This window comes from Muntiacus reevesi, chromosome 15 (genome assembly GCF_963930625.1).
Source record: "Muntiacus reevesi chromosome 15, mMunRee1.1, whole genome shotgun sequence".
NCBI lineage: Eukaryota > Metazoa > Chordata > Mammalia > Artiodactyla > Cervidae > Muntiacus > Muntiacus reevesi.
Window position 1 is genome coordinate 22,711,030 of NC_089263.1, and position 23,112 is coordinate 22,734,141.

Here is a 23,112-nt window from a genome sequence, read left to right on the forward strand (position 1 = left end):
GCTATAAAGTCTCACTGCTTGAAGTGTGGTCCACAGACAGGCAGCATTGACATCACCTGGGAATTCATTAGAAATGAAAACTCCTGGGCCCCACTCCAGACCTACTGAATCGAAGTTTATATTTTAACAAGATCCCTAGGTGATTCATATGTGCATTAAAATTCCAGAAGCACAGCTCAAAACATATCCCTGCCAACAAAGTGATGATTCAGAAAGAAGAACTGAAAGTACTGACAATGAACATTGAAATAATATATGTATACAAACTCAATTAAGTTTCAGTGATGGTTTGAAATATGATTATGAAAGAAAAGATAAAAAGGGGATAAATGCTGCCAAGAAATTGAGTATAAGATCCGAAGTTATAATAACAAAATCCCACTGAGTGGAAATGAAGAAGGAAAGCATAGAACATGCATTGACTTACAAATAAAAAGAGACTAGTATTTTATTATTGGCATTGATAGTTATAAAGTAATTATTAAAGTATGATTTTCAAACATCTTAAATTTAATCATCAGAAATATAAAAACAGAATGGCTCAGCAAGTAAAGAATCTGCCTGCAATGCAGGAGACACAGGAGACTTGGATTCAATCTCTGGGTCAGGAAGATCCCCTGGAGAATGAAATGGCACCTCACTCAAGTATACTTGTCTGAAAAATCCTATAGACAGAGGAGCCTAGTGGGCTACAATCCAATGTATAAATAAATATATATATATATATACACACATATATAATTTTGAAATTACCAGAGGTAAAGTTCAGCAAAATAAAAGAAGGAATGAAAGATTTTAAGTAGAGAAGGTCATCCAAGCACATATATTGAACTCTCTCTCTCTTATAACTGCCTAGTGAAATAACCAACAAAGCATATTAATAGGTTAACATGTCTACATCATAGCTAAAAATTCATAGAGGCTATACACAAGCCAGAAATTTCAATATACATATGAATAAGACTGAATTAAAGGATGGTACACGAATATACTATTCACTTACACAAAAGAGAAGCTTGCAGGAGACACAGGTTCGATCCCAGGGTCAGAAAGATCCCCTGGAGGAGGAAATGGCAACTCACTCCAGTATTCTTGCCTGGAAAATCTCACAGAGAAGCCTACAGTCCAGAGTCATGGGGTCACAATGAGTCAGACAAGACTGAATGAGCATGTGCACACGCGCGCGCGCGCGCACACACACACACACACACACACACACACACACACACACACACACACACACACACACACACATCTCTTCAAACAGTGCTTATACCCTATTGTCTATCTCACTTTTCCTTTTAGGACTCCAATTATAAATGGTTTAGACCTTTTCATCTTATATCCATACATTTTCATCCTTATTCTATTTTTGTTCATTTTCCCTGTGTAATTTAACCTGGATATTTCTACAAATCTATACTTTCTTCTGCTGTTTCTAATCTGCTATTATGGCCATCTGTTTAGTTCATGATTTTAGTTATCATTTGCTTCCATCCTCAAATTCCCATACAATTCCATTTTATGGATTCCAGTTCTTTGGTGAAATCCTATATCCTGCCATCTATTTTTGTAAATACTTATTACAAGGGTTTTGTTTTGTTTTTTTGATACACAGGTCCTAGGACCTGTTTCTAACTCTAGTATCTATTTCTATCATCTGATTTTCCTCTTGTTCTTGTCCCATGGTAAGACTGGTAATGTTTTACTGAATTATTGGCATAATCTATAAAAATTTGTATACTCTCTTGTTGGTGTCATCTTCCTCTAGCGTGTTTTTTTAAGCTTCTTGGAGGCAGTTGAAACCGCAACAAATTTCATTATTCAAGTTAGGGTTGAATTAATTAAGACTGGGTTTCAGTCTTTGTAATATCTAGTCTATTTAAGGATACAAACTATCACCTGAGGTGTTTACCATAGCTTTGAATTCCAATTTTTATGTCCTAGGACTATGAAACTGCCAATAAATCTGGTCAGTTTCTCAGCCTCTTAGAAGCTGCTTTCTGCTTGACTTCTCTGCCTCTTACTGCTTAAAAACTGGTAAATGCCTGGATAAAAAATATGACTCAGATAAAGTCATTTTCTGCATATCACTGCCTTCAGGCATCTGGCAGTCTCAAGTTCTAAGTCCATGAATATTTTTGACTTCTCAGTTTCTGGTTCCTGGGCTCCCCTGGTGGCTTGGCTGGTTAAGAATCTGCCAGCAATGCCAGAGACCTTGGTTCGATCCCTGGGTTGGAAAGATCCCCCAGAGAAGGGAAAGGCTACCCACTCCAGTATTCTAGCCTGGAGAGTTTCATGGACTGTATATTCCATAGGGTTCCAAAGAGTTGGACACAACTGAGCAACTTTCACTTCTGGTTCTAAATTACCCATCATTAAACTGCTGATATCTGTGATAGTTTTATTACATCCAAAGCATGGTCCAAAGTGAAGTGAGACAAATAAGGACAAAAAAAGTAGATTTTTATAAACCTATATGAATTCAATTTAAAGGCAAGTCTTTTAATCTAAGACTATGTCTACTTTTTAATGCTTAAATGCAAAAATTCTGACTGTAATTCTTTCCTGAAAAGCCTGTGATAGTGGACCATAGTTGAATTTTTGATTTGTTTTTATTTTTGCCTTTATTTGACCAAATAAAATATTGACAACCTATATCAGTTCCAAATATGCTTTTTCTTTTTGGACAGTTTCCTAGTATTTGAAATCCAAAAATCTGAGATTCTTTTCCGCAGTCTACTAATCTACCTCCTTCTTCAACATTGGCCCTTTCTGCTTTTTCCCTATTTCCCTTTCAGGAATAAAAGTCTCTTTTCATTTCCTGCTCCAGCAACTTTACATATGCTGGCTCCAGTATCTGGATTTTATGGCCCATTACCCTCCATCCTCATATAATCCACTTCCTCTAAGCAGTCAAGTCTCAAAAAGAGACTCTCAGTATAGAGGCTTTCCCTGTGTTGGCATTATTTACCCCTTTGACAAAATGTTAATTTCATATAATTTGATTACACACTTGTCTATTGTTTGTTCCTCTAGACTATAAGAACCATGAGGGCAAGTTCTGTGCTAGTTTATTTTTTTCACTTATTCATTTGGCTGTGTTGGGTCTTAGTTGCGGCCTGCAGGATCTTCATTGCGCCATGTGGGATCTTTTGTTGCAATGGACAGACTCTGTAGTTGTGGAACTGGGTTTCTGGAGAGAGAGCCAGTAGTTGTGGCTTGCAGACTTAGTTGCTCCATGGCATGTGGGATCTCAGTTCCCCAACCAGGGACTGAACCTACGTCCCCCACGTTGCAAGGTGAACTCAACCACTAGACCACCAGGGAAGTCCCTCTGTGTTAGTTTAATTCACAATTGTTAAATTCCTTGCCCATACCAAGGTATAAAAACATCTTGGAGCTGGAGACTTGGGTATATAAAGATTTCTGAAGATTTTTTTGAGAAATCTATTCTGTGAGCCTAAGCCTCAGTCTGCTGTAACAGAAAGACAAGAGACAAGGGCTTCGATCTGCTAACCCCCAGTCAAGAGGAAGAAATTTGGGGAATGCCAGCTGAAGAGTTCAATAGGTGGCTCTTGCAGTTGGTTGGTATCTAATTCACACTTGAGATACCTAAGGGCTGAGAGCTCAGCTGCAGTGGACCGTGTAAGCAGATAAAGTGTTGCCGTATTGGCTTCTAGAACTGGGGAGTTTCTTTAGCAAAGTTCACAGGAGGGTTTCCAATGAACCAGATGCGGACTGCGTGCAAGACAGTCAGTGTGAGTTATGTTAGGAACAAACATACCAAGACAGCTGCTGAGGGGGTGAGTATACATAAATAGGGAGAGGTTGGGACATGTCTAGGTGTCCTAGAATAGGAAAAAGCAGCATTACCAAGTTAGAGGACTGTGAATACTACATCTCAAGTGAACTGCATGCAAAGGATCCCAAGGGATTGGGTGGTGGGGAAGGAGGAGATAACGTCTCAGAGAAATCCATCAAAGTGCTCACAATAGATAAAAAGTAGCTTTAAATACTCCTAACCAGATAGCATCAATACCTGCTCCCTAAATTAATGGCAGGGGCTTCCCATGTGACTCAGTGGTAAAGAATCTTTCTGCCAATGCAAGAGGTGAGGGTTAATAATTGGGCTGGGAAGAAGCCCTGAAGGGAATGACAACCCATTCCAGTATTCTTGCCTGGGAAATCCCATGCACAGAGGAGCTTGGCAGGCTACAGTCCATGGGGTTTCGAAGAGTCAGACACGACCAAGCAGCTGAGCACACACACACACAAGTCATGGCAGCACTCTACTCCTCCTCCTCTCCTCTTGCCAAAATCTCTTTTTCTGAGTAAGTACAGAGAAGGCAGAAAAGGCTGAAGAGTTGCCCTTCCTAACTTGAAGCCCTTCCAGTAGCAGCCAACCACAGTTAGAAGAGAGAAGACACAAATTCACACTGAGGTAGACCACTTGGAAAAAATCATATTCTAGGCAAAATCAAAGCACTTGTTAAATAAAGTTATAAGCATGGAAGCATTTTGGTTGAATGACAACAAGGTGAAAATGCCCATTCATGGTTCTTAATATATTCCTCTAATTCTTTTTTAACAAATACAAGTATATACCATTTTATTTTTTAATTTTGCCTTTATCTCTTTTGCCAGTGGATAAGTGGAATTTATGGTGTTTAACTGATCCTTGATTTGAATAATGACCATTTATACCAGTGATTCAAATGGAACCTTGATCAAAATTTTGAGATTAAGTAGTCTTATCCCCTCTATTTTCCCTAATTATTGCCTTGGCATTTATCACAGGATATATTTTTTATGGGGGCAAGGCATGAGGGATGATGCCAAGGAAATATAAAATGCTCTAATATATGGGGTTTGGCTTTTATATTTAGTTGGTGATTGGGGAGGCACACACCACTTTTAAAAAGTAAAAGACAAACACAAATAAACCCCACTCTTTTCCTATCTGAAAGTGTCAGTCACTTCCAACTCTTTGGGACCCCACAGACGGTAGCCCGCCAGGCTCCTCTGTCCATGGAATTCTTCAGGCAGGAATACTGGAGCAGGTTGCCATTTCCTATTTCAGAGGATCTTCCCCGACCAGGGATCTCCTGACCATCTGAGCCACCAGGGAAGCCACCAAATATTTAGACATTGCAGATGTTATACCACCAGCACAGTACTTCCTAAAGCCATGAAGCCAAGTTGTCTTCCCAACGCCACCCATCCAAAGGCGCTGATGTCCCACGGAGAAGAGTAGATAAAGCCGCCACTTACCTGCCAGTCAAACATCTCCGCAGAGAATATGAGGCTCCTCCCCCGCAAGTCCTCGAGCAGTCACTCCAGTCGCCCCAAGCATCCCAGTTGCTGTCTTTCTCTTCATCTGAACGAGTGTTTCTTGAGGTCTGGAAAGTGGAAAGCACAGTAAATTATAGACAAAATGCTAGAGATATCCCAAAGGCTTTCCTAGTTTTTCCAGAGTCTGAGTCTAAGCTGTTCACAAACACTAAAGTTGCCTGAAAGTGCTTTGCTTCAGAGTGGTTACATCAAACACACACGAAAGCTGGGGTTTTTTTAAAAAAATATTTCTTTATTTATTTGGCTGCACTGGGTCTTAACTGCTGGTACACGGTATCTTTGATCTTCACTGGGGCATGTGGACTCTTAGTTGTGGCGTGCAGGATCTAGTTCCCTGACCAGGGATTGAACCGGGGCTCACTGCATTGGGAGCACAGAGTCTTAGCCACTGGGCCACCAAGGGAGTCCCACACATAAGATAGTTTTATATGGAAACTAGAGGCACATGAGTACCTTTCTACTTATGAGGGTTTTATCCAGATGGTTTCCCAGCTCAGTTTTAAATGTGATATTTTATCATTTCAACATTTAAATACATTGGCTAAATATTAAAAATAATATTTATTATTATTAATTTGTTTTATAACTTCATAGCAGGGTCCTAGCTTGTACCTAAGGCATTCTCACCTCCTGAGAGAGGTTCCACCCCAAGAAGGCAAAATAGATAAAGCTTCAGGGTCCAAGAAAATAGAGAAAGTTCAATTATGAATACAGTTGGTTTAATTTGTTTTCTGGACTTGCTACCATTGATTTATATCAATATAGTGTGTGTGTGTGTGTGTGTGTATGTGTGTGTGTGTGTGTGTTAGTTGCTCAGTCATGTCTGACTCTTTACAACCCCATGGATTGTAGCCCACCAGGCTCCTCTGTCCATGGGATTCTCCAGGCAAGAATACTGGAATGAACTGCCATTTCCTCCTCTAGGGGATCTCTCTGCCCCAGGGATCGAACCCAGGTCTTCTGTATTTCAGGCAGATTCTTTACTATCTGAACCACCAGGGAAGCCCTTATATCAAGATATGTTAGAGAAAAGAGAACTGGGAGAGTTTAAAATTTTTTAAACATATAGATGGATATAGGCTCAATGGTAAACAATCCATCTGCCAATGCAGGGAATGTAAGAGACATGGGTTCAATCCCTTGGTCAGGAAGTTACCCTGGAGAAGGAAACAGCAACCCACTCCAGTATTCTTGCCTGGGAAATCCCATGGACACGGGCACCAGGTGGGCTACAGCACATGGGGTTGCAAAGAGTCAGATACAGTTGAGTGACTGAGCACACATACACATAGAAATGAAAAGAAGTGATGTGTATTACTTAAATAAAATTACAAAACTTTACAGAGGACCAAAGCAGACTCAAAGAAATGGAGAAACATACCATAGTCCTAGATAGCTGGACTCAGTACTGCAAAACGTTAATTCTCTCCAAATTCATCTATAAATTCATAACAACTCCAGTCAAAATCCCAAAAGGGGGTTTTCTGGACCTTAACAAATGATTCTAAAGTTCAATCAGTGGAGTAAATGTCTACAAGAGCCAAGAAAAAACTGTAAAAGATGGGAAATTAGAAGGAAATTGCCTCAATTAAAAGAGTATAGAACTGGCATAGCAATAAGCATTCATATCTATTACGTTTTCTTAAGAAGCCCAGAAACAGACCAAAGTATAAGGACATAGTATAGAACCACAAGCCAGTGTGATGAATGGTTTAAAAGAAAACCATAGATAACTTCTTCACAAGATACACCAAAATTAATTCAGATATATTCCAGAAATCAATATTTTAAATGTGAAAACTGTAAAATAGTAGAAAAGTTATAGACTAAAAGTCACACAGACTTGATGTAACAAAGACTGTCCTAGATATATCAACCAAGGTAGAATTCCTAAAGGAAAAGACTAACAGATTTAATTACATGAAAATGGAAACACACACAGCATTTTCTATCTCACTTATAGATAAAGGGATAAGTATGTGAATATCCAGGCTTCCTAGGTGGCTCAGAGGTAAAGAATTTGCCTCCGAATCCAGGAGACATAAGAGACGCAGGTTCGATCCCTGGCTTAGAAATATCCCCTGGAGTAGGAATGGCAATTCATTCCAACAGTCTTGCCTGGTAAATCCCATAGACAGAGCCTGGCAGGCTACAGTCCATGCAGTTGCAAAGAGTCAGACATGACTTAGTGACTAAACACCACCAACAAATGTGAATATCCACACGAAAATGCAGCAATAAAAGCACAAGCATATGGGCTGGAAGAAAACCACCAAGATGCCTCTAAGGATGGAGGGAACAAGATGAGGAGTGAAGGCTGTTGGGGAAACACATAAAAGGAGTGCCAAAGGAATGTTTTATTCTCCTCCCACCCCCCATAAAAGATCTGACGCAAACATGACAAAACATTCAATTTGATGAAGCCAGGTGGTACTAGAATGGGTGGATTTGACATTTCTCTTTAAAAATTTGGGGGTTAAAGGGGCTTCCCAGGTGGCTCAGTGGTAAAGAATCTGCCTGCAATAAAAATTTGGGGGTTAAAAGGCAATCACTGAATGTCCATAGAAGTTTGGAGAAAACAAACACCCATTCTAGTACCACCTGGCTTCATCAAATTGAATGTTTTGTCATGCTTGCGTCAGACCTTTTATGGGAGGGGTGTCCAGAGAAAAGAGTCAGAGATTAATTAAAATGTTAGCAGCTGCTACCTCTAGGTGGAAGGATGCTGAGCAATTTTACTTCTTTTCTATTTGTGTCTCTGCATTTTGTAAAGTTTTTTGTAAAGCCAACACTTTAATGTTTTAATAGAAAACAAGCAAGCAAACAAACAAAACCACATCCTGTTGACATACAGAAAAGCTCAGGTCAGACAGGACTTCAAAAGTGAGTCCTATGTTAGAGACCAGGAGAGTTTATGCAGGAAACCCTGACATCTAATAAACTGTAGCAAGAGACTCCACTAGATATTACACAGATTTCCTTAAGCCTTTAGGCCAAGTTACCTCATCCAACCAAAAAAATAAATAAAAAATTAAGAGTGGGATCTGCAGAAAGGACCTTCGAATGTGAAATGAAGAAATAATGACTCCTAGCAAGGAGGAGGTTTTCCAATAATTTTTACCCACGTCTCACCGGTCAGTCGGTTTCCTGGCTTCTTACCAAGTCACCTATTTATAGCACAGTAAGCAGCCCTACTAGAGGCAATATTTCAGCAAAAGTCAAGTGAAAGGAAAGAATAAATATCTGGCAACTGATCAAGTCTGTCATCGGGGATAAGGGCTAATTAAACCCATATTATTTACTGTTCTAATTAGACCACTGTTCAGTTCAATTTTCTACACCAAATGTCACCACACAGAACTGTGTCCTGTCTATAATGTAATATAAAATAAAGTTTTAATTCATTAAAAAATACAATAAGCAGTTTAATACATTCATCTGGGCTTTTAGGTGGTGAGTTCAAATCATTTTAGGTAAACATTTAAAATATACACAGCTGAAATTGATTTTTCATTTTATCACTTGATACACTGATAGGTTGAATGTGAAAAGTTGAAAAACATCATCATATATATTTTAAAGTGAAAGTCCAGAGTTCATTGCAATATTGTTTTAATTTGTTTTTATTCCCACTGTCCCATCTGTTCAGTTTAGAGTTTCTTTCCATAACTTCCCCACCTATACATACCAAAAAAAAGTTTCTTGATTCTAAAATAACTAAAATAGGCAAGTTATAAAGGCAGGTCTTTGGTTTCTCTGATTGAATTAATAAGACATTATTTTTTCCCCTAAGAAAACAGAAAATGACATCTCAAAGGGGTCCTCAAGTTTTTCTCCTCTCTCTGGCCATGAAGACAGTTAGATTTTGCTTTGAAATGCCACTGTTATTTCCTACCAGCCAATCTTCCTGCCCATCTCATCTATCTTCTTTTCCCAAGAGTAGCAATGACATCCCCGTTTTATACACACTTTTCATCTCTTCCATTTGATGCCAACAGCATGATGATAATAATGATAACACAAACATTTAGAAAAACAAAACCTCTTTTGGAGCTGAACAAAGTGCCACAGGGTCATTTCTGAGCATTTATATTTGTGTGTATTCTTCCTTATAGTGAAAGAGAACTTGCCTCTCTGGAACTTTTAGCCTTCCAGAGCAGTGGATGGTGAGTCTCCATCCTCTGCTACAGAAAAACTCTTCTTGAGATTTCTCAAACCAGCTGGTACCCTCAATTGTCCCAGCTGTCTCAGGAATGTTTCCTCTCTGCATACTCTGCAGCCTCCACATTTTTTATTTTAAAATGTAGCATCCAGAATATAACATTGCTATCTAAGAACAATACAGACCACACAGTATCCCTATTATCCCCGTTTCTTTTGATGAAATCTAAGTTTCCATCTCCCTTTATTCCCTCCCTTTCCCTTCCTCCCTTCCCTCCTCCTTCCCTCCCTTCCTTTCTTTCCCTTTTCTTCCTACCTTTTCCAGTCACATCATTTATTGGATCTCATTATGGAGGCAGTATTGCATAATGGTTAAAAGTTGTATGACTCTGGTTAAAAGTCATAGCCTTCTTAGCCTTTCTAAAACTCATCGAAAAATAGAGATAAATTTACTCCCAACAGTATTTAAATAAAATACCATCTATATAGACTGTATCACACAGCATCTCAGTAAAGGTAATAAGTGACTGTCTCAATCGCTCTCTCACCCAATGTCACTCAGTTGTGTCCTATTCTTTGTGACCCCAAGGACTGTAGCCCACCAGGCTCCTCTGTCCATACGATTCTCCAGGCAATAACAGTGGAGTGGGTAGCCATTCCCTTTTCCAGGGGATCTTTCGGACCCAGGGATCGAACTTGAGTCTCCCACATTGCAGACAGATTCTTTACTGTCTGAACCACCAGGGAAGCCAGAATGTCTCAATAAGTATAAGCTAGCTATTGTTCTTCAAAATAATGTTTTTTTTTCTCCAAACAATGACAGGAGAGCCAGCTCTCCCCCATCTTAACTTAGACAAGACTTAACATTAACCGCTACTGAATTTCCTCTTGTTGGTTTTGGCCCAGAATACCAGCCTGCTGAGATCTGTTTGAACCCTGATCCTGTCACCCCATCGACAAGTCACTTTGCTCAACTTTGCAGTTTCCATGCTCCACCCAAGTCTCCGATAAACATGCTAGACACAGTTCCCTCATCTTACAGAATTCCACATGCACATTTCTGCTTTTTTACAATAGTAAGCAGACCCTATTGCCAAGTAAGCAGCCAACTAATCAGACTTGGAATCTGTGAACACAGTTTAACATTACAATAAAAATATGAAACAAAAACCAATCACCATCATCAAGCGTGAGGAGGCAGAAAGATTGGTGGGGAGGGAAAAAGCCAGCCATCAGGAGGAATTGAATCAGAGATGTTCGGGTGGGGTCTGTATTCTTGGGCTGCATGTTGGTGGTGAGTCTCCTGAGAGAAGAGATATTTAGCAGTCCGACTGGTCAGCTCCAACTCTGAAATCTAGTGACAATAAAGTATGTTTGACTGATATTAGTTCCATATTTGACCTGAGGGTCACCCTGAAGAGGCAACTTCTGTTTGTAAGTTGGGTACCACTATTCCCCATTCCTTCTTCTCAGACATCCACATGAGCTGTCTGAAAAGTGATTAAGTGATTAATTAAATTCCTTGTTATTAACATTTTATAAGGTCAGTTGTTATCTGAATCCTTTGTTGTTGTTGTTGTTGTTCAGTCACTAAGTCGTGTCTGACTCTTTGAGATCCCATGGAATGTAGCATGCCAGCCTTCCCTGTCCTTCACTGTCTCCCAGAGCTTGCTCAAGTTCATGTCCATCGAGTCAATGATGCCATATACTAACCGTCTCATCCTCTGCCACCCTGTTCTCCTCTTGCCTACAATCTTTCCCAGCATCAGGGTCTTTTCAAATGAGTCAACTCTATGCATCAGGTGGCCAGAGTATTGGAGTTTCAGCTTCAGCATCAGTCCTTCCAATGAATATTCAGGGTTGATTTTCATTAGGATTGATTGGTTTGATCTCTTCACTATCCAAGGGTCTCTCAAGAGTCTTTTTCTCCAGCAACAGAATCTGAAACATCAATTCTTTGGCTCTCAGCCTTCTTTATGGACCAACTCTCATATCCACACATGAACCCTATCCATAGACTTTACCCCTAAGTCTGAGTCAACCAACATCATGTCACTCAGTGACCCTGTTCTGGGCCAGACTCTGAAATGTGCACAAAGAAAAACCTGAAGAATCTGGTCCTGCACAAAGCAGCTACCATGTTTGTACAGAGTGAGCATCCTTGTCATAGTTGGTGTTGCCGTTTTAATTGCTAAGTTGTGTCCACCTCTTTGCAACCCCATGGACTGTAGCCTGCCAGGCTCCTCTGTCCATGGGATTCTCCATGCAAGAATACTAGGGTGGGTTGCCATTTTCTTTTCCAGGGGATCTTCCCAGGTCAGGGACTGAACCCATGTCTCCCACATTGGCAGGTGGATTCTTTACCACTGAGTCACCAGGGAGGCCCATCCTTGCCAATACTTTTCCTATATTGCTTCTAACATTCTCAACAAACCCTTGAGGTGGATATTACCAATCTTCATTTTATAGATGTACAACGATAGCTTCCAGAACCATATGCTCAAGATGTGGGGGAGCCCACGCAGAACTCCTTCCTGCCTGACCCAGATGAAGCCTGCTTCTGTTCCCAGATTCTCCTTGCCTGCCCTTCTGGACCAGGAATCCAATCAAAAGCAGCAGCAACTTATCACCACTCCCAGTCGGCATTTCACATCTTGGATCGAACAGATCTGCTGCTGAGATTCACTTGACCACAACATTCCTTCCATATCTCAATGAAGTCTTTTTGCTTTTCTCCCCCTCTCTATGTTGTAAGCCTATTAAAAAAACAGAGACATCACTTTGCAGACAAAGGTCCATATAGTCAAAGCTTTGGTTTTTCTAGTAGTCCTGTAAGGATGTGAGAATTGGACCATAAAAAGGGCTTAACAATGAAATGGACAAATTCTTAGAAAAGTATAACTTTCCAAAAATGAACCAGGAAGAAATAGAAGATCTTAACAGACCCATCACAAGCACGGAAATCGAAACTGTAATCAGAAATCTTCCAGCAAACAAAAGCCCAGGACCAGATGGCTTCACAGCTGAATTCTACCAACAATTTAGAGAAGAGCTAACACCTACCTTACTCAAACTCTTCCAGGAAATTGCAGAAGGTAAACTTCCAAACTCATTATATGAGGCCACCATCACCCTAATTCCAAAACCAGACAAAGATGCCACAAAAAAAGAAAACTATAGGCCAATATCACTGATGAACATAGATGCAAAAATCCTTAACAAAATCCTAGCAAACAGAATCCAACAACATATTAAAAAGATCATACATCATGACCAAGTGGGCTTTATCCCAGGAATGCAAGGATTCTTTAATATCCACAAATCAATCAGTGTAATACACCACATTAACAAATTGAAAGATAAAAACCATATGATTATCTCAATAGATGTAGAAAAAGCCTTTGACAAAATTCAACATCCATTTATGATAAAAACTCTTCAGAAAGCAGGAATAGAAGGAACATACCTCAACATAATAAAAGCTATATATGACAAACCCACAGCAAACATTATCCTCAATGGTGAAAAATTGAAAGCATTTCCCCTAAAATCAGGAACAAGACAAGGGTGCCCACTCTCACCACTACTATTCAACATAGTTTTGGAAGTTTTGGCCACAGCAATCAGAGCAGAAAAAGAAATGAATCCAGATAGGAAAAGAAGAAGTGAAACTCTTACTGTTTGCAGATGACATGATTCTCTACATAGAAAACCCTAAAGACTCTACCAGAAAATTACTAGAGCTAATCAATGAATATAGTAAAGTTGCAGGATATAAAATTAACACACAGAAGTCCCTTGCATTCCTATACACTAACAATGAGAAAACAGAAAGAGAAATTAAGGAAACAATACCATTCACCATTGCAACAAAAAGAATAAAATACTTAGGAGCATATTTACCTAAAGAAACAAAAGACCTATACATAGAAAACTATAAAACACTGATGAAAGACATCAAAGAGGACACAAATAGATGGAGAAATATACGGTGTTCATGGATTGGAAGAATTAATATTGTGAAAATGAGTATACTACTCAAAGCAATCTATAGATTCAATGCAATCCCTATCAAGCTACCAATGGTATTCTTCAGAGACTAGAACAAATAATTTCACAATTTGTATGAAAATACAAAAAACCTCAAATAGCCAAAGCAATCTTGAGAGGAAGAATGGAACTGGAGAAATCAACCTGCCTGACTTCAGGCTCTACTACAAAGCCACAGTCATCAAGACAGTATGGTACTGGCACAAAGACAGAAATATAGATCAATGGAACAAAATAGAAACTCCAGAGATAAATCCACATACCTATGGACACCTTATCTTCAACAAAGGAGGCAAGAATATACAATGGAAAAAAGACAATCTCTTTAACAAGTGGTGCTGGGAAAACTGGTCAACCACTTGTAAAAGAATGAAGTTAGAACACTTTCTAACACCATACACAAAAGTAAACTCAAAATGGATTAAAGTTCTAAATATAAGGCCAGAAACTATAAAACTCCTAGAGGAGAACATAGGCAAAACACTCTCTGCACAGCAAGATCCTCTATGACCCACCTCCCAGAATATTGGAAATAAAAGCAAAAATAAACAAATGGGACCTAATGAAACTTAAAAGCTTTTGCACAACAAAGGAAACTATAAGCAAGGTAAAAAGACAGCCCTCAGAATGGGAGAAAATAATAACAAATGAAGAAACAGACAAAGGATTAATCCCAAAAATATACAAGCAACTCCTGCAGCTCAATTCCAGAAAAATAAATGACCCAATCAAAAAATGGGCCAAAGAACTAAACAGACATTTCTCCAAAGAAGACATACAGATGGCTAACAAACACATGAAAAGATGCTCCACATCACTCATTATCAGAGAAATGCAAATCAAAACCTCAATGAGGTACCATTACATGCCAGTCAGAATGGCTGCTATCCAAAAGTCTACAAGCAATAAATGCTGGAGAGGGTTTGGAGAAAAGGGAACCCTGTTACACTGTTGGTGGGAATGCAAACTAGTACAGCCGCTATGGAGAACAGTGTGAAGATTCCTTAAAAAACTGGAAATAGAACTGCCATATGACCCAGCAATCCCACTTCTGGGCATACACACTGAGGAATCTAGATCTGAAAGAGACACGTGTACCCCAATGTTCATGGCAGCAGTGTTTATTATAGCCAGGACATGGAAGCAACCTAGATGCCCATCAGCAGATGAATGGATAAGAAAGTTGTGGTACATATACACCATGGAATATTACTCAGCCATTAAAAAGAATTCATTTAAATCAGTTCTAATGAGGTGGATGAAACTGGAGCCCATTATACAGAGTGAAGTAAGCCAGAAAGAAAAACACCAATACAGTATACTAACGAATATATATGGAATTTAGAAAGATGGGAACGATAACCCTATATGCAAGACAGAAAAAGAGACATAGATGTATAGAACAGACTTTTGGACTCTATGGGAGAAGGCGAGGGTGGGATGATCTGAGAGAATAGTATTGAAACAAGTATACTATCAAGGTAAAACAGATCACCAGCCCAGGTTGGATGCATGAGACAAGTGCTCAGGGCTGGTGCACTGGGATGACCCAGAGGGATGGGATGGGGAGGGAGGCGGGAGGGGGATTCAGGATGGGGAACACATGTAAATCCATGGCTGATTCATGTCAATGTATGGCAAAAACCACTACAATATTGTAAAGTAATTAGCCTCCAACCAATAAAAATAAAGAAAAAAAAAAAAAGGCTGAGTATCGAAGAATTGATGCTTTCAAATTGTGGTGCTGGAGAAGACTCTTGAGAGTCCCTTGGACTGCAAGAAGATCAGACCAGTCAACCTAAAGGAAATCAACCCTGAATATTTATTGGAAGGACTGATGCTGAAGCTGAAGCTCCAATACTTCGGCCACCTGATGCAAAGAACTGACTCACTGGAAAAGGTCCTGATGCTGGGAAAAATTGAAAGCAAAAGAAGAGGGTGACGGAGGATGAGATGGTTAGATGGCATCACTGACTTGATGGACATGAATCTGAGCAAACTGCAGGAGATAGTGAAGGACAGGGAATCCTGGTGTGCTGCAGTCCATGGGGTCACAAGGAGTCAGACACAACTTAGCAACTAAACAACACAACATGTTGCAAGCAGAGCTCCACTTGGGTTTTTCCAAAATATTTGATTTTATCTAAATTATTCCATGAGGAAAGCCTGCCTTCTTTAACTTTTTATTTTGTATTGGAGTATAGCTGATTAACAATGTTGTGATAGTTTAAGGTAGACAGTGAAGGGACTCAGCTATACATATATATGTATCCATTCTCCCCTGAACTCCCCTCCCATCCAGGCTGCCACATAACACTGAGCAGAGTTCCCTGTGCTATAGAGTAGGTCCTTGCTGGTTATCTATTTTAAACACAGCAGTGTGTACAAGTCCATCCCAAATGCCCTAACGATCCTTTTCCCCCCATCCCTCCCCCCGGCAACCAGAAGTTTGTTCTCTAAGTCTGTGAGTCTCTTTCTGTTTTAAAGTTCATTTGTAGCATTTCTTAGGAATATTCTTGACCAATGTTCACAGGCCAAGATGCATTTGTTAATTTTCTCATACAAACATATACCAAGGGCTTGCAATGTTCAAGGTTCAGTGAGGATGAGGCTCAGGTCCTCAAGACAGTGAGTAGCAGGTGAGAGCCTAAAGGATCAGAATCAGCCCTTGCTCACTGAGAGCCATAGACACAAGGGACCAGAGCAAGTAGATGCTGAAACAGAAACAATTTCCACCTTGGTTACTTTCCAGTTTGTTGTTCAGTCACTCAGCGGTGTCTGAGTCTTTGCAGCCCCATGGAATATAACCTGCCAGGCTCCTCTGTCCATGGGATTTCCCAGGCAAGAATACTGCAGTGGGTTGCCATTTCCTTCTCCAGGGAATACACTAATTCTGCTGGGAGCACTGGGCTAACCCTCCAATGTCCCCATCAATTTCTCCCATGTAGTGGAATTGCAAGTATGTTCTTATTTTTGACTCAAATCTATTTTCTAACTGTAATGGAATTACAACACTTTCTATTTTCTTCCTTTTGCTCATTTATATCTCCCAGTTTTATACAATGAACATGTATACTTTATGCAATAAAACACTGAATAATAGTTCTTTTTCTTAAGGGAGAATAAAAACACTAAAGGGCACCCTGTGAAAACACATCCAGAGATGCAACATGTTGTACTGTTTGGTTAAAACTATCAAGCTTCAAGATCTTTTAGGAAATTCTATTTTCCTAAGTAAAGTTCTACCTAGGGAATATTCTGGAAGAAAAATTTTAAAAAAAAAGATATTGTTTACTCATTATATAATAGGACCAGTTTTAAAGCCAAGAATATTGTAGGAATAAGTGTACTTACAATCTCATAAAGGTTTGAGGACTTCTTGCCTTCCTTGCATCCCCATGCATAAATCAAATCATAAAATATTTCCCTGACAAGTTCTTAAATCTGTGACTTATAATGAATAGTACAGTTCAACTAGTCTTACAAAAACATTAGTAATTAAACACAGATTTCACGTATAAGGTCACTTATTGCAAATGCTACATTAACAACTCCATATTAAAAACAACTCAAAATAAAATAGGTTCCACTGGCATACAACTGCCCAGACATCAAGTAAATGTTCATTCCAGTGTTACCACAAAGGTTATTTTAGGAGATGACAAACAGCTCAGATTTTTGTTAACAGCAAATACAGTCTTCCAGGTCAATACTACCTTGAGATCTTTAACAACAATTTCTTAATATGAATTGGGTAAATGATGTAAAATGTCACTCAAGCTGTCACAGTGATTCAGTGATTCAATAACTCAGTTCAGCTAGAATACCTAAAATACCAACATATTGAAAGTTGTATGCTAGGCATATGCCTCTGTCTTCTCGGTTCATTCTACACTCCACTGGGAGGTACATATATCCACAGGTCATTACCATGATGGTCAGTGACCACTAGGATTTGGTCCCCCCTTTCCTAACCAATGTGTTACCTATTATTTTATTGTTGTTCTTCAGTTGCCAAGTTGTGTCTGATTCTTTGCTACCCCATAGACTAGCTCTCCAGGCTCTTTGTCCATGGGATTTCCCAGGCAAGAATACTGGAGTGGGTTGCCATCTCCTTCTCCAAGGGATCTTCCCAATTCAGGGATCGAACTCATGTCTCCTGCATTGGTAGGTGGATTCTTTACCACTGCACCACCAGGAAAGCCCACCTACCTTCTGAAAACTGAAAACCCTTCACCGATTCCTTGGGACAACTGTTCTCTACCTCCAGACTCTCCATGACCTGCTCTATCTCATCCTTCAGCTCTAGTTCGGGCAGACCAGACTCATACCACATCCCATATTCCAAGCACACCATATTTCCCATGATTGCCCAAACACATTCGTCACGTCCTGCTTCCTTTTGCAAACCCCCCAAAAAACACCAAGACACTCCTCTTGGAGCAGTTCTATTTGCAGGTGACCAGTAAGTGAAGATCTAGGACCAACCAGCCCTCTTTCCCTAAAGCTGAGGTCAGTATAGTTTGGGAAAGCTTCTGAGCAAGCCTCTTGCTTCTGGATTTTTCCTGCCATCCCATCACTACCTAGGAGACTGACCTCAGGTCTGGGATTCCTCACCTCACTGAGTCTCCTTCCCTAGTTAGCCAGGTTATGTACTCCAGTCACCGTCACTATCAACTTCCTGGTATAGAATATACTTCCTGCATCAATATATATACTTCCTGCATCAATATATATACTTCCTGCATCAATAGGTTGATGCAGCCTGTTGTTCCAGTCAATCCTAAAGGAAATCAACCCTGAATATTCATTGGGAGGAACTATGCTGAAGCTGAACCTCCAGTACTTTGGCCACCTAATGCAAAGAGCTGACTTACTGGAAAAGACCCTGATGCTGGGAAAAATTGAGGGCAAGAGGAGAAGTGGGCGACAGAGGATGAGATGGTTGGATGGCATCACTGACTCAATGGATATGAGTTTGAGCAAACTCTTGGAGACAGTGAAGGACAGAGAAGGACAGGGAAGCCTGGCATGCTGTAGTCCATGGGGTCGCAAAGAATAGGACACGACTGAGCGACTGAACAACAACAATTATTCTAGTAAAAGAAAAAAATCTCCAACAAATGCCATGAAGAGGTCCCAAATCATGGCAACCATAGCTTCTCTGTGTCAGGATGAAGGAAAACCAACTAAACACTTCCAGGCTTCTGAGAGTGAGGCAGGCCTTTCATATACAGCAAGTTAGTCCAGCATGTTAGGTGGAAGAACTAGGTCCCAGCGGGAAAGAGGGCAGATTCAGATGGGGATAATTTGAGGAGTGATTTATTTTTTATACACACTTTATTTTAAAAACTGATTTATTTGGCTGCCTGGTCTTCGTTGCAGCATGTGGGATCTAGTTCCCTGTTGTTTTGTTGTTCAGTTGCTAAGCTGTGTCCAACTCTTTGTGACCCCATAGACTGTAGCCTGCCAGGATCCTCTGTCCATGGGATTTCCCAGGCAAGAATACTGGAGCAGGTGCCATTCCCTTATCCAGGGGATCTTCCCGACCCAAGTATTGAACCTGTGTCTCCTGCATGACCAGGGATTAAACCATGGCAAATGCATTGGCAACATGGAGTTTTAGCCATTGGACAACCAGGTAAGTCCCTTGAGGAGCATTTTAAAAACACACTTTACATACAGCATAAATTAACACGACATTATATATCAGCTGTACTCCAATCAATGAAAGAAAAGCTTACACACAGTCTACTCAGATGAGGACAAGGTATAGGGAAACCTCAGGGCTGATACAGCACCCCATAAGACAATTCACATTATCTTCCTGGGCCGTGCTTGCAAGATGGGGTAAAGGCAGGCAGGGGCTACATGTAAAGGGCTGGTTGATAGAAACTAAGGCCTTTGCTCAAGAATTACAGGGGACTTCCCTGGCAGTCCAGTGGTTGAGACTTCACCTTCCCGTGCAGGGGAATGCAGGTTCAATTCCCGGTGAGGGAACTAAGATCCCACATGCTTCACAGTCCAAAAACCAAAACATAAAACAGGAGCAATACTGTAACAAATTCAATAAAGACTTTAAAAATGGTCCTCATCATAAAAAAAAAAAAAATCTTGAAAAAAAAAAGAAAAAGAATTACAGCCCACAGCAACCTCATAAAGTGAGAGCTGGGCAAACAAATACACTTCTCTCCACCCTCGATCCACTCCTCTGCAGTGCTCATTACTGGCCAAAGCCAACCAGGAGCCAGAGGGCCTGGGGAGACCACTGATGCAGTCCACACAGGTCAGCCTCCCAGGGTGGGTGGGGTATGCAGCACAGGGTGGGGAGCAGTGAAGAATGAATCTGGAGGGCAAAGGGAAGCTTTCCAGCCCAGTAATTTATTGACTCACTAGAATATTTTTAAGCAGAGGAGTGACTTCGGTAAATTGTATTTTGGAAAAATTACTCTGGCAGGAGTGTGGGGAAGGACTGAGGGAGGAGAGCCTCACTTAAGTACAGAGCTGGAAGGGCCACTGCATAGAGCAGACAGGAAACAAGAGCCCAGGCTAGACACCACCAGTGTCTGAAAGAGGAGGGCGTAGATGTGAGGGGCTTTGTTGTTGTTTGTTCAGTTTTTTTCATTGAGACAGAATTGACATGTTAACATTACATTACATTAGTTTCAGGTGTACAACATTGTTGTCATTGTTCAGTTGCTCAGTTGTGTCTGACTCTTTGTGATCCCATGGACTGCAGCATGCCAGGCTTCCCTATCCTCCACTTGCTTGCTGCAGCTTGCTTAAGTGCATGTTCATTGAGTCAGTGATGCTCATCCGTCTCATCCTGTCATCCTCTGCTGCCCCGTCTCCTTTTGCCTTCAGTCTTTCCCAGCACCAGGGTCTATTCCAATGAGTCGGCTCTTTGTATTAGGCAGACAAAGTATCGGAGCTTCAAATTTAGCATAGTACAACATCAGTTCAGTTCAGTTCAGTCGCTCAGTCATGTCCGACTCTCTGCGACCCCATGAACCGCAGCATGCCAGGCCTCCCTGTCCATCACCAACTCCTGGAGCTTACCCAAACCCATGTCCATTGAGTTGGTGATATCATCTAACCATCTCATCCTCTGTTGTCCCCTTCTCCTCCTGCCTTCAATCTTTTTTTTTTTTTTTTTTGCCTTTTTTTTTTAATTTATTTTTCAGTGGGTTTTGTCATACATTGATGTGAATCAGCCATAGAGTTACACGAATTCCCCATCCCAATCTTTTCAATGATTCGTTATTTGTACACATTGAGAAATGATCACCATAAGTCTAGTTAACATCCATAACCATATATAGTTGTAATTTTTTTTCTTGTGAGAAAAACTTTTTTCTTAATTTAATTAATTTAGTTATTTTGGGCTCCACCGGGTCTTCATTGCTGCATGTGGGCTTTCTCTAGTTGCAGAGAGAAGGCATTACTCTCCATTTCGGTGTGCAGGCTTCTCTCTTGTGGTAGAGCACAGGCTCCAGGGCACATGAGCCCTAGTACTTGTGGCACATGGGTTTAGCTGCGCCACTGCACCTGAAATCTTCCTAGATCAGGAATCAAACCATGTCTCCTGCATTGGCAGGTGGATTCTTAACCACTGGACCATCAGGGAAGTCCAGGAATACTTTTAAGATCTATTCTTTCCGACATGAAGTTTTAGGGAGCTAGAACGGTGAAGGGGATCAAACCTGTGTCTCCTGCATTGGGAGGCAAATTCTTAACCACTGGACCATCAGGGAAGTCCAGGAAAACTTTTAAGATTTGTTCTTATAGACATGAAGCTTCTTATAGATATAAAGAGCTAGAACCAACAGGACCTGGTAGTTGACCAGATGCAGGAAGAAAGGAGACCCTAGGATGACTCTTGGGCTTCCAGATGAAATGACTTGTGGGAGATGCTCATCTCATTCAGCTTCAAAAGCATCCTCAATGCCATCCCTGAGGTGAGACGCTCAGTGACGTTGGGTACTGAATTCCAGCAGTGCCTAGATTACAGCTAAGATAAAGGGAGCAAATTGGTGGTCCCAGGAGGAATCTGGCCTGTGGGTCTGATTCATCTAACTATAATTGTGTAGTTTACCACCAAAAAAGAAATTATTCATAATGTTTAAAAATACGGAAATTTCACATAAAAATCTAGATTTCTGACTTCTCAGGAAAAGGAAAGAGAAAATCAGTATAGGACTTACATCCCAACATGGTAATAATTCAAACAAAGCATGGCCACAGAGTTTGTAAGAGGCATGTGCCCTCTAATTTGTCCCCATTCAGCCACTACGAGGATTCACACTATGTGCCTTGTCCCCAGGGTTGCAACTGGGAGTTTGCCAGTAATGAATGACTGTCTTTGTGAAGGTAATCAGTTGACATGTGTGTTTGTAACTGATGTCAGATTGTTCAGTCTTGCTACAGAACATGTTTTAGTGAGTAAAAAATATACACACAAATTACTTAAAAATGGGCTTCCCAGGTGGTGCTACTGGTAAAGAATCCACCTGCCAATGCACACAGGAGACACAGGTTTGATCCCGTCAGGAATATCCCCTTGGAGATGGAAACGGCAACCCACTCCAGTATTCTTGCCTGGAGAATCCCATCAATAGAGTAGTCTGGTGGGCCACAGTCATGGGACCTCAAAGAGTCGGACATGACTGAGCACAACTTAAAAGAAGAATGCTTTGTTGTCTTCATTGGAGACTGAGTCCAGCAGTGTGCTCACAGTAGAGTTTAAAAAGTTATTCCATGGTGCTTAATGTCTAAACTCTACTCTCCTTCAATCCCTGGGCTTTGTCTCTGGGGTATTTCACTAATATAACGTATTAGTGTATTTAAGAAACTCAAATAAAAATTCCCAAAGTGCAGACAAATCATATTCTGGAATTCACCTGTGCTATCACTAACACAGGACATCATAGTCCCCAGAGAGCCCATACCAGGAATTACACAGACCGCCTCCCCACAACACCCCTACACAATCCCATATTAAGGATGAGAACATCTAGGCTATTTTTCCCATGAGTGCAATGTTCCTGGCCACTACACAAGTCAAAAAACAATCATAACCTCCAACTGTAGCAAGAGACATAAATATAAGTGACCCCATACAATAGGGTTTGGTTTAGTTTTGACTGTATTTTTGGTTAAAAAGAAATTCCTAAATACAAAGCTACTTTATATGAAGAAAGAGTTGATAGATATTATTGATAATACTTTGGTAAGTTGGGGGAGAGTGGATACATGTCTATGTATGGTGGAGTCCCTTTGCTGCTCACCTGAAACTGTCACAATATTGTTAATTGGTTATACCCTAACACAAAATGTTTTTGGTGTTAGAAACAAATAAATAGAAATAATTTTTTTTAAAAAGATTCTTGAAAGGGGAGAAATAAGATAATATTTTGGTGAGTCATCCTGAAGCACATACAGCACAACAACAGGTAAGACTGAATAGAGAGGAAAACCAAAGGTTGCCAAATATAAAAGTCTGATGGAGAGTAATGGCGGGCTAGGTGACCAACTATCCCACGGAGA

The 23,112-nt window shown here is 40.5% G+C and overlaps 1 protein-coding gene across 3 annotated transcripts in view; it reads right to left on the minus strand.

Moving 5' to 3' along the window:
* Positions 1–23,112, minus strand: part of ADAMTSL3 (ADAMTS like 3) — a 361,288-nt gene that overhangs the window by 241,117 nt on the left and 97,059 nt on the right. For all 3 annotated transcript variants that reach the window (XM_065906671.1, XM_065906673.1, XM_065906672.1), the window contains exon 4: positions 5,275–5,402. In XM_065906671.1, the coding sequence (XP_065762743.1) occupies positions 5,275–5,402 (128 nt within the window). The remainder of the gene's footprint in view (positions 1–5,274; positions 5,403–23,112) is intronic.